Source organism: Tiliqua scincoides, chromosome 5 (assembly GCF_035046505.1).
Source record: "Tiliqua scincoides isolate rTilSci1 chromosome 5, rTilSci1.hap2, whole genome shotgun sequence".
Lineage (NCBI taxonomy): Eukaryota > Metazoa > Chordata > Lepidosauria > Squamata > Scincidae > Tiliqua > Tiliqua scincoides.
Genome location: NC_089825.1, coordinates 80,653,846 through 80,666,001, shown reverse-complemented (window position 1 = coordinate 80,666,001; position 12,156 = coordinate 80,653,846). Strand labels below are relative to the sequence as shown.

The 12,156-nt window shown below is 43.7% G+C and overlaps 1 protein-coding gene across 1 annotated transcript; it reads right to left on the bottom strand.

The window, feature by feature from the left end:
- Nucleotides 1–2,232: 2,232 nt before the first annotated feature.
- On the bottom strand, nucleotides 2,233–9,952 carry ASB16 (ankyrin repeat and SOCS box containing 16). Its single transcript, XM_066631129.1, has 5 exons — nucleotides 9,637–9,952; nucleotides 7,241–7,508; nucleotides 5,174–5,666; nucleotides 3,381–3,494; nucleotides 2,233–2,418 (listed from the first exon to the last, which is right to left on the bottom strand). The coding sequence occupies exons 1-5, from the start codon at nucleotides 9,950–9,952 to the stop codon at nucleotides 2,233–2,235; spliced, it is 1,377 nt and encodes a 458-aa protein (XP_066487226.1).
- Nucleotides 9,953–12,156: the final 2,204 nt, after the last annotated feature.

Sequence of the window (12,156 nt, the reverse complement as noted above, 5' to 3'; positions counted from 1 at the left end):
GAACTCCTTGCCACTGGACGTTCCTTTCCCTCTCGCTCAACACTAGAACCAGGAGACGTCCACTCAGCTTGAGTGCTGGGAGAGTGAGGACAGACCAGAGGAAATGTTTCTTTACCCAGCATGTGATTAGCCTCTGGAACTCCTTGCCACTGGATGTTTTTCCTCTCACACAACACTAGAACTAGGGGACATCCACTCAATTTGAGTGCTGGGAGAGTGAGGACACACCAGAGGAAATGTTTCTTTACCCAGCATGTGACATGGAACTCCTTGCCCCAGGTTGTAGCTATGGTGTGTGGCCTGGATGCCTCTGATGGGTATGGGCAAGCTCCTGGTTTTAGAAGTAGGCTACTTCAGAATGCCAGGTGCAAGGAAGGGCACCAGGATGCAGGTCTCTTGTTGTCTTGGGTGGTCCCTGAGGCACCTGGTGGACCACTGTGAGATACAGGAAGCTGGACTAGATGGGCCTTTGGCCTGATGCACTGGGGTTCATCTTTTGTTCTTATGGTTTACGGCAACCCTGCAGTGTACTCCGCTATCATTCATTCATTTCTACCCTGTCTTTCCTCTGCTGAAACAGATAACCAAGGCACTTAGTGAGAAGGCACTGGGCAGAAGACTGCTGGTAATTTGAAATCCCAGGCAATAACATCTCTCACAAGATGTGTCTTTGAAATGCAGCAAAGGCCTCTTTCCAACCCCAGTCCTTCACTCAGTTGCATGCAAAAGCCTTATGCTCCAATTTGTGGCTAGACACACAATTTTTAAAATGTTCAAAAACCTGGTCACTGCCTTGTTTTCATGCCAAATAGGGCTAGAGATTTAAAAGCAGTGACTCTTTGTTACTGCCTTTGCTTTTTCCCGAAAATATTTTCATGCTGACCAACCACATAATGGTAAAATTCCAGAATTGATTTCTGTGGCAGCTCTCACCTCAGAGTGAAAATCAGGTTCACACAAAATAGCCTTGAGCAGCAGCCTAGTGATGTGATTACTAGCCCAACTCAGTGTTGGGCCTGAGCTGACCCATAATGCACTTTCCCCCCAGCAGGAATAAGCAAAAGCATGATCAACAGAAATTGGCATGTGAACAGATCAATATGCTCAAAACAGACCAATAGGCACAGAGACTGGTTTGTGATCCAGGAATTCCTCAGTGATAAACCAGGTAATAAAGTGTCCTATAAGAGACAGCTTGTTCTCCATCTACTGATCTTCACCAGCAATGTACAGGTGCACAATGTACCTGTGCACAATGTATTAATGTAATTAATTTTAGAAGTAATTAGTGACAATTTAAATGAAAAATGCCACATCTACTGTAGCATTACCCAACTTTTATTTTCATAAATATAAAACCATAAGCTTTGTAGTGGTAATAATGTTTCAGTGAGGCCTCCAACCAGTCGGAAGAACAATAATGGAAACATGAAATCTGTCAAAATTCACTCAAACTTTGGAATCTTCAAAATTTCACTTAGTAAAAGAATTCACCATTTGAGTGAAGTTTGTTTTCATTCTAGCCAGGAAGTAGGCACTGTTCTTACAATATTATTAAAAGGAGAATTTGTTTTAAAAAATCAAAATTCTGTACCATGAAAAACTGCAGTAAGTAATCTATCCTGCTTTTGCTAGCCAAGATACTCTGCAGGGCACTAAAATGGCGGCTGTAAATCTTGCCAAACCCAGCTGAGATTGCATAAAGCAGTGATTTTCAACCTTTTTCATCTCGCGGCACACTGGCAAGGCACTAAATGGTCAAGGCACACCATCAGCTTTTTGACAATTGACAAGGCTCACATCCCCCAATGGTCCTATTGATAAATGACCCTCTCCCAAATTCCCATGGCACACCTGGGGACCATTTGCGGCACACCAGTGTGCCACGGCACAGTGGTTGAAAATGGCTGGCATAAAGCACTACCTACAAACTGTGTCATACAACTGCACCTAGCTAAAGGGTGCAGGACCCCACTTTGTTCCAAAGCTTCTGCATTTGCAGTACTTACCATTTTCTGCTTATGGCCATATACCTTCAAAAAATAACACAAAGCTTTTAAAATGTTTTAAGCTTTAGTGATGGAGGCAAAATGCAAAACACAAAAGTACACGTAACTTCCTCTGTGTACCATCCCAGTGGACTGATAAAGTAGTACATTTCAACACTAGGTTCCCCTGCCTCTGTCCCCAGTTTCCATTTCTAGGAAACCAGACATCTTTCCATTCTAAATTTCATTTGAGGTAACCCTCCAATGGGAGATGTAGGTAGTCTTGCAAAGAAGGTGGCAGTTTCAACTGGGCAATACCCATGTGACATCGTACTCCCAACTGTTTCCGAACAGCACAGCGGGCCAGGTGTTGCAGTGGGCGTGGCTGGTTCACCAGCCAAAGGGCTGAATCATAGAACATCTGGTGCTCCTGTCAAGATGGAAAGAAAATCAAGTGAAGCTTCAGGTCCTCTCCTTCTCTAACCCACCCCTACGTGGAAGGTGTAGTAGCAGAAATGTGTGCATGTTTATGCCGAACAGCTTCTCATGAAGAAGCCATTTCCTTAAGCCAATGGTTCCCAGCTGTTGAGAGTCCGCAGACCACTGAGATAAAAACTGGAATCTTTGTGGACCACATGCAACCCCTCACCCGCGCATCAAAAATACAATTAAATTTGCTAGTCCATGGGGAAGCACTCACATACTGGAACTGTGGCTGTGGGCAGTCCTTTCTCTGGTGGTCCATGGGGGAATGCTCACTCATATGACACTTGACTCCCAACCAGACATGGGAGTAATTCTAGCAACCCAATACAGAGTAACTATTCACCCATCACTATGACAGGCCATAAGTATCAAACCTCCCTGCTGACAGTCTTGCACTTCCTACCCCAATTTTAGAGCCTCTTCTACTACTTTTAACATCTATTTGGCTCTCCTTTCTCAATGCCAGAACAGATCAGCACATCACAATGGCCCCAGTGTTGGCAGAGAAATAATTGTTCCTCTGACTACCATGGCTTGACTCTTCTGTTGCTGTGAGTTGGCAAGGTTGGACTGCCTTGACTTCAGCAGCCAAATAACTTTCAAGGTCCATAAACATTCTGAGTCAAAAAGTGTAGAACTATATGAAACTAGTCCTTTATGACCTACTTTTTACTATGTCCAGGCTGTACAACCTCTGATCACAGATGTGTTTACATAATGGGATGCTTCTCCATTAAAAATATAGATTTTTTTTTCTGTCCACAAAGAAAATTAGATGTTTGGGAGAAGGATCCTAATGTAGACATATTTCCTCCATGCTCTGGACATGGATGAACCATCTTTTTTTGGGGGGGGGGGGGCTTACAGTTGTCAAATGTGGGTCAGGGAGACAACTGGATTGCTTACCCGCCACACATCAGGGGGCACAGATCCCACCCAGGAATCACAGGACAGTATTCGGTCATAAGAATTCAGAATGACTTCCATAGTCTTGGGTGACAAGGCACAAAACTTCAGCATCTAAGGGCAAAAGAACCAACCAAGGAGAGGAAGAGAGAGAAAGCACAGATACACACACGTGCATTATGAAATAAGCATATATGTGAACACCTTGGAATGAAAAGTTTTTACAAGCTTATGTTACACCCATTTGACAGCTTTAATCAAGAACATGTTTTCATAGTATCCACAAAAAAAATCAACAGAAAAGTTGCAGATATGAATGCTTTCAGGGAAGAAAAGAGCATCTGAAAATTGCCTGCTTTCATTTTGGGGAAAATAAAAGTTTCTACCTCTTAAATAGGCTTGAAAGAGTTAAATTCCAAGGAGAGGTGTATGAGAGACCAGATTTCCAGGGGGACTCTTATTGTGGTCCAGAACTTAAGTCATTTCTGCCCAACATTGCATATATGCAACAGGGATCAAATGTGTACACCTGTGTTCTGGGCAGAAATGGGTTAAGAACACGCTGACAGTTCCTAGTTTTTAGTGTGTGCATGGCCTTGCTTGTATCTTGGCCCCAGGCCACTTAGGGTTTTAAAGATCAAAACCAGAACTTGGAATTGTGCCTGGAAGCATATTGGCAAACCAGTGCAGATGTTGCAATCAAGTCACAAGGTCTTGATCATCCTGCACCACCACTTTCAGGACCAGTTGAAGCTTCCTAATGCTTTTCAAAGGCAACTTCACTCACACTGAAATAATTCAAACAAGATGTAACGTTGTTACAAAACGTGTTATTTGCAATCAGATCCAACTTATCCAGGAACAGGTGTAGTTGGTGCACTCCCAGCCACAGATAAGACCAGGGCATCCAGATTCAATGTTGGACCCAGAAGAACTCCCAAACTTGAGTGCTACCCCACCCTATGCTTGCCAAAACCTTATTCCCTAATCAGTAATTCTACTGACAGGGAGTTCCTTTCTCTTATCTGGTTGCGCCTCCGTTTGTTTGCCCTCATCTAGTCTACTACCACCACCACCCAGATATCTGTTTTGGGCATTAACAGTTTTTAAACCTGAACCAGCACCATGCAATTAAGAATGTGCAAACTCACAGTATGTACATGCCTCAGCTCCCCTTCTCACTTCCAGCTGAGTTTCCTTAACCATGTGGAGGGTTTCTTTGGGGTCTGAACTGCCCTCTACATATACTTCTAAATCCTAGCAGTGAGGAGAAGGATCAGAAATGAGCATGATTGTTCTTAAATCAGATCCAATTTGGACTTGGAATGATACTTAAGGTTGCCCAAAGACAGACTTCTGGAGGAAAAATCCATTATGGGTTACAAGCCATGATGTACATGTGCAACCTCCTGATTTTAGAAATGGGCTATGTCAGAATGCCAGATGCAAAGGAGGGCACCAGAATGAGGTCTCTTGTTATCTGGTGTGCTCCCTGGGGCATTTGGTGGGCCGCTGTGAGATACAGGAAGCTGGACTAGATGGTCCTATGGCCTGATCCAGTGGGGCTGTTCTTATGACTTCCCCTGTCCAACTCTCACCATAATAGGTTGTCTGCCAGAGCAACTGCAATAGATTAACATGGAACATACAAAGCTGCTCTTCTGCAGAGACAAGAGTTCTCACTCTTCCTATTGGAGGTGTGTCCCAACTGTTACGCAACCCAGTCAGCAGTTTCAAGAGATGGTGGCCCATGTAGGATGGAAGAGACAGAGAAGCAAGAGTTCTGCACTTACCTTGGGATTGATAGGAGCAGCCCCATAGTTGAGCAAAGTGACTATAACCTTCTCGGGTTGTCCCTCCAGGTAATCTTCTACTGCTTGCACAGCACAGTCCACAGGTGTGTAGCCAGCACAGTTACTGACATTGACCTCAGCCCCATGCGCCAACAGAAGCTCCACAATCCGAATGTGGCAGTTGCTGCAGGCGTTATGCAGGGGTGTGTGGTTCTTCCGGCCAGCAATCTGGGCATTGGCCCCACCCTCTAACAGTCGCTTCACCACTCGATAGTAGCGGCCAGCCTCCTCAGGCCTTTCTGCACTGGCGCAGGCTGCGTTGAGAGCTGTCTCTCCTTCTCGGTTTCTGTGGGAAATGTTGGCTCCATAGCAGAGGTACAGCTTCACGTGGTCATCTAGGCCGTGCTTAGCAGCCATGTGCAATGGGGAAACACAACGATCTCTTGAACGCTGGTTGACTAGAGCCCCATACTCCAATAGCAGCTGGGCACATCTGGAAAGCACAATGAATCATGCTGGGGAATTTGGCATGTCATACAGACTACTGAAGCCTAATCTTGTCTTTTGCTTAGTTAAAATAAGTTCCTGGTCTTTATAGTGGCACACGTACAGCTGGGTATATATAGCCAAAGCTGGCAAAACGTCCACTATTAGATGGTACTTCTGTGCTCTGTATAACCCACAGATCTCCATTCCTTGTTGCTTCTTTCCCAGTCTCCGTCATTTTTTCCAATACCCCTTCAAAGTTATTAACTTTGCACCAGGCATTAGGTATGGTCAGATACTCTTGCTATTGTTGACCATCTCTAAAAGCCCAGCACAAAGTGAGAAAATGACCCGTATGCTCATCTTGTACTGTGCTTTGGAAACACTCCGAATCTGCAAAACTTCTGCTGCTTCCAAGTGCATTCCAGCCTGATGTGAACCTGTCCTCTGTATGCCAGAGGATTTTGGGCAGAAGCAGAGGGCTGTCATCCTTCCAACCTGACATGTAATGAAAGATACCTTCCCATTAAAAACTTTTTTTAGCGATATGCAGAAAACTCCAGGAGTCTCTTGCAACAGGCTGTTCCATAAAACCTGACCTCAAAGTTTTTCACACCATTCATCTCTGGACGAAGCAGCATCCACACAACTTTTTGCTAAAGTAGGGTTAGTAGGGTTGTGTGAATGTGCTTCAAATTAAAATTATCAGAGCATATGTATCATCATCATTTACATATGCTATGATCCTGTAGAAACATAACTGGAAGTATTCAGCTTCCTGAGAATACCAGCTTCCATTTGAAAAGCAAGTTTCTAGCTCATATGGCTGAAAATACAGTTTTGAAACTGTGTTGTCAGTGCCTATTGAAATCTTAGAAACCAAGAAGGGTAACCAAGAGATTTTCAGAGCATGGGAGAGGGCCTTCTGTGCTCTGCCTATCTCCATATCCTTCTTCATGGCGAGCAAAAGATTACATTTAAAAAGAACAAAGTTGCAGAGTAAGTTACCCAAAATAAGATAACAAGGCTGGGTATACTTCATACGTAATTTATACAAGTCACCAATTTTCTGGTGCAAAATCAGAGTTTTTGTTTATCTCAGTATATGTTTTGCATAATTTATTCATATAAGAGAATCTGCATTTAATATACAGATTTGGGGACAGAAAAAGAAATCTTCTTGCAATTAAATTGGGGAGCTCCTGGACTCACTAACATCACAGGCCAACACAGTTTTCGCTGTTTTAAAAATTCGACCTATTCCTGGACATATGTGGGGTGCAAATTCCAAAGATGGCATCAGTTTTGCCCTATCATGTCTAGTTTTGGAGATATAGCATAACCTCATTAGGGTTCAAGGAGCTTCATAATGAGGAAGCCGACACTATGGCTGTTTTTTGGAATCAGCATCCCAAATTCATAAAAAACCACCATAAATTTTGAAAAAAGTTTTTCTGATCCTCAGTTTCACACGCCTGTGTAATTAGCCCTTATTGCCATTCCTCAATAGGTTGCTTTCATCTTACTGCTTTGATCCTCTGTCAAGCCATAATGCACCCCCTCCCCATGTCCAGGACATACGGCAAAGTCTCCTGGGTGGTGCACAAGTGCAGTGGGGCCACCCCATCTTCTGAAAGAATGTTAGGGTTTGCGCCATAAGTAAGGAGCAGACGGGTGCACTCTGCACGGTGGTTGGCACAGCTGTCATGAAGGGCAGCTTTCCCACCAACCATTGTGTCAACCTCAGCTCCATGCAGGAGTAGATGCTTCACACAATCCTGGTAGCCCCTGGAAGCCAAAATGCGTAGTGGAGAGGTATGTTTTTTCTGTGGGGTCAGCACCCACATTCCTGTAGAATCAACAAGAAAAAAGGGGAGATCAGGAAGTAGAGCTCATTGAGAATTATATGACTCAGGAATGTGTATTGTACTTATAATGTTGCAATGCTGAATCATCCAGCTGACTTGGCCTGCAACAGGTTTAGGGCAAACAACATTCTTCCCACAACGTGCAATTTACTTATGGAATTCATTGCTATAAGGTGTGGTTTTATAGAAAGATGGTTATTTATACACAATGATGCAGGAAAATGGTACTGTACAGACAGGGGAAAGTGACCTTTTTTTTTGTTTTACTAAGCTTCCTGCTTGCTGTTAACATTCACTTAGTCTCTTCAAGCATTCAGGCTGCCTGCCTGCATGTCATGCTACGTGTATAAGCTTGCATGCTTACAGTATTCTGTAAAAGGAAGAAATATTTTTGCTTGGCTTCATCAGTAAGAACCTAAATGAAGTTAATAGGCATGAGGGAGCCACAGAGATAGAGTTCCCCCATATCCACAGTTTCCATATTTGCAGGGGGTTGGGGGCTGGACCATATTTCTGCACTGATACGGGGATGCCTGAAAATTGAAAATTAAAACTGGGTCTTCTTGTTGGCATCCTTCAGTCTCGGAAGACTATGGTAACGCACTCTGAATAGTGTTCTGGAACAGAGTGTCCTCTCCAGTGCGCGAAGCCTGGGTAAAGTAGATATGGAGGATAGACTGTTACCCATGCAGCATATCCCCCCTCTCCACGTCGCTGAAATGGTCCAATGGAAAGGAAGACGCCAATACGGTTGGTTCCAGCGATGTCGCAGGAGTTGTCAGAACGCAACTGTGTTCAGCCATGAACTGCTTCAGGGACTCCGGCTCCGGATTTTGCCTCGAGGTTGACTCCTGAAGCCTTTTCCACAACTGGATGTAGCCACAAGGCAGTGGAAGTTTGGGATCAGAGTTTTCCTTCTCTCAGATGAGCTGCCTTCCCAAGCTAACGAGTCCCATCTACCCGGTGGCTGTTCAGTCACCTCTTATGACAAGTACAGCCAAACTGAGGGCCTATTCTTATCCCCAGCCCTCAGGGGGAGGGTCATGTGTTGGTAATAAACTGGGTCATGTGTTGGTAATAAACATGGATCCTGAGTCTGCAGAAGTCGAAGATACTGCTATAAGACTTACAGCAGTGAGAACATTACTGTAAACATCTTCAGGCTATATTGTCAACATATCAGCACCCCAAAGGCTGATGTTGCAACAGAGCTTCAGAAGGCTCTGTTTACCAAAGCAAAGGGTACCACTTCAAGTGGAATGTTTTCGTCATCACACAATTTTACCTAGTTTCCACATTTCTATGTTTGGATGAAAGGAATGTCCATTTATTAACTCCACATCACGACCCTTTTCCTGCTTTTAATTATAAAAAGTTTCCAACAAAGTGAGTACATACAGAGGCTGCAATCTTGTACACACTTTCCTAGGAGTAAGCCACACCGAACACAATGAGACTTGCTTCTGAGCAGAAATACATAGGATTATGCTCTTAGGGCACAATCCTAACCCACTTTGCAGCACTGACATAAGGGCAATGCAATTCCAAGATAAGGGAACAAGCATTCCCTTACTTTGAGGAGGCCTCCATGAGTGACACCCAACTGCAGGATGCAGCACATGTCCCACTGGCACAGCTACGCCAGTACTGGAAAGTTGGTTTCCTAAACAACTTTCCAGCATTAGCTGTGCCAATGGGATGTGTACTGCATCCTGTAGTTGGGTGGCATTCAGAGGCCTCCTCAAAATAAGGGAATGTTTATTCCCTTACCTTGGAGCTGCATTGCCCTTATGTTGGTGCTGCAAAGTGGGTTAGGACTGCACCCTTAGTTTTATAAGTCTGCCTATCCTATGGATATAAGCCTATTCTTTCTTGTTTTTTTCTTTGAAGCTAGGAAGTCCCAAACACAGATTCTATAACCTCATTTGCCAATGGTCCTCTCCCTCCCTCGAGAGCAAAATAAAGCCCAGATTTTCCTTCTAAAACCCAGATACTTGAAGAATCACACTTCCCCCTCCAAAACTTGGCCAAAATCCAAAAGTGGGCCAGATGACATTAGTACACCAATCTAAAACTGTATTTTTTCCTGTTTCAGGTAGTCAGTCTTACCCATCTCAGCTGACCACACCAGCTCCTCACTGACTGTTTCCATAATCAAGTTGGTAGTAGTTTCATCTTTAAAGATGTTTCGGATGCTTGGCAAGTTTCCTGTGTACAGGGCATTGTGAACAGCAGGATCCCGACAGTACTGAGGGCGCCGTGAGGACCTGGGCAGTGTCAGGAGACTCCTGGAAGTTGACTGGTACCTCCGACTTGCACTTTGCCGAGATGCGGCCCTCCGTCGGTCTTCCCACTCCAGCATTTCTTGTTGCAGACGCAGGGAGCGTAGAGTGGAAGAGGTGAACACAAATGTTTCCTTTGACATCCTTCTGAATGAGAAAGCAGCCCAGGTTTTCCCCCAGTGACCTAGTTTGCTCACCCTAACTAATCTGTTTAGCGAAGAAACGCACACTCCCAGTTTCTAAAACGTATAGTTACAAGATCCCACCCATGAGCACAAGCACTGTTAATTCAGGAGAGCAACCTGACTTGGCCTGGACTATAAATAGAAAGGAATATTCATCATAGCAGCAAAATACTTTCTCTCACTGCAGTATCATCTTCCTTTCTGGAACTCAGCATGATTAACATGTTGGTGAATCTGTGGAAGCAAGCTGAACAGTAAAGCAACAAAATAAGGGTAGTCTGACCATTCTCCCCCCCCGCCCCCGCACATCTTTTGCCTTCTCCAGCTGCAAAACATATCTTGTAAGCAGACTGCTGTCTGAAGACACAAGGAATGGACAAAAATGTTTCTATTTTTCACCATGTAGAATATACAAGTGCATGAAAGAGCTGCAAACTTGCCATCCATGCCATTCTTCAGGTAGGAGATTTTTCCCATGAAATTATATGGAAAAGCAACCAGTGCTTTAATTTCTTTTAAGCAATGGCGTACTTCCTGTATCCCCCCCCCCACACACACAAACGAATGACTAGTTCCAGCTTTATGAGTACAGCCCTATGGAAATTGTCTGCGTAGCACTCTGGTGCAGACAAATTTGTACAGGATCTCAATAGATGTCCAAGCGGGCACTAGGAATACGATCAAATGCATTCATCTTAAGCCATTTCTGCCCAATATTGCGTACACACAACAGGAATCAAATGTGTACACCTGTGGGCTGGGGAGAAAAATGGGTTAAATGGTCATATAACTTCTCCCATCTATAATACCATATGAACAGTATCAGTTTGAGAGAAGTGATCTGTCCATTTCTGCTCTTTTTGCTTCTTTATTGCAAGCATACCATTTTCCTTCAAAGGACTTCAAAAGACAGGCTAAAGAGAACTGATGCAAGCATTAATCTCAAGTTATCCACACTTGCAGGAGTTCCCATGTGCATGAGAAGTTCCACTTGAGCATGGACTGTTCCTTTCTCTTCATTATTAAGGAAAACTTTAGGCATGTCATGAGAATGTGAAGCTGGCTCTGAAAACAGAGATATATACTCTACTTGTATGAAGCTCCAAATGTGCAATACTCTGCCACATCCAGAGTTTAGATTAGGGTAGATTGTCTAGCACAATGATTTTCAACCATTTGCAGATGGTCTGCAGGTGTGTTGCGGGAGTCTGGGGGAGAGTCATATATTAGTAGGGCTACTGAGCAATATGAGCCCCCAGCCAGTTGTGAGGTGTGGCTTGTCAACAGTAAGAAAAAGATGGTGTGCCTTGACAATTTTAGAACCTTCTCAGTGTGCCATGAGATGAAAATCACTGATCTAACAGGAAACAAGACATTTGGTATCCAACTCCATAAATTAGGTTTAATTACAGTACAACTTATACATTTGTCCATATTGACATCTACATTATTCTGCCTTTAAAAACTGTCTCCATACAAACATTGTAAACCAAAATATGCAAACAGCAAAAAGGAAGAAAAAAATTAGATAAAAAGGCAAGAAATTCTTTTACAAAGGTCTATAACCAAAAGTCCACTTGACATCTAATATTTGTTTTTTTACTGGTTTGTTAACCCACCTGTGTTCCTCGAACACTAACTTATTTATAAGATAGACTGTGTTGCAATAGATTTGCAAGATGGCATCAAGGAATCTTGCATTTCAAATGCCAAGAGAATGGCAGCTGCTCAAAATGTTAAGTGGCTGTTGTGGCTGTCTTCAACAGCCTGGTAAAGTTCATTACTGGCAGGAGCAAGTCTGCTGTGGATCCTGAAGGCTGAATGTGTGATTACATGGCATTTCTTCTAGACAGCCCTCAAAGCAAAGAGACACGACTTTGGATGAAGGGCAGATTGCAGAAGAGCAAAAATGTGTTTAAGGGCCAGTGCCACTAATGCAGGAGCCCAGTTTCCATTCAGTCCCATGGAAGTATCAGATTGAATCATTCAGTCCCATGGAAGTATCAGATTGAATCATTCTTACAAAAGTGCATCTTTTCCTTATTATAGCCTGTGTATGATGCCAAAGGGGAAAATTCCATTCAGCCTTGTAGCACAACAGAACTTATGGGAGCTCAAGGTAACATCCTCAGTTCTACAGCAGCAATGCCCTCTTATTTTGA

Bases quoted from the DNA above. Each gene is read 5' to 3' on its own strand.
- ASB16 (XM_066631129.1), bottom strand. From the start codon at position 9,952: ATGTCAAAGGAAACATTTGTGTTCACCTCTTCCACTCTACGCTCCCTG. The intron at 5,667-7,240 runs GTATGTCCTGGA...TGTGCTTTCCAG, and splicing joins ACCACCCAGGAGACTTTGCC to ATGTGCCCAGCTGCTATTGG. The intron at 3,495-5,173 runs GTAAGTGCAGAA...TTTTGCCCTTAG, and splicing joins CTGCTCCTATCAATCCCAAG to ATGCTGAAGTTTTGTGCCTT.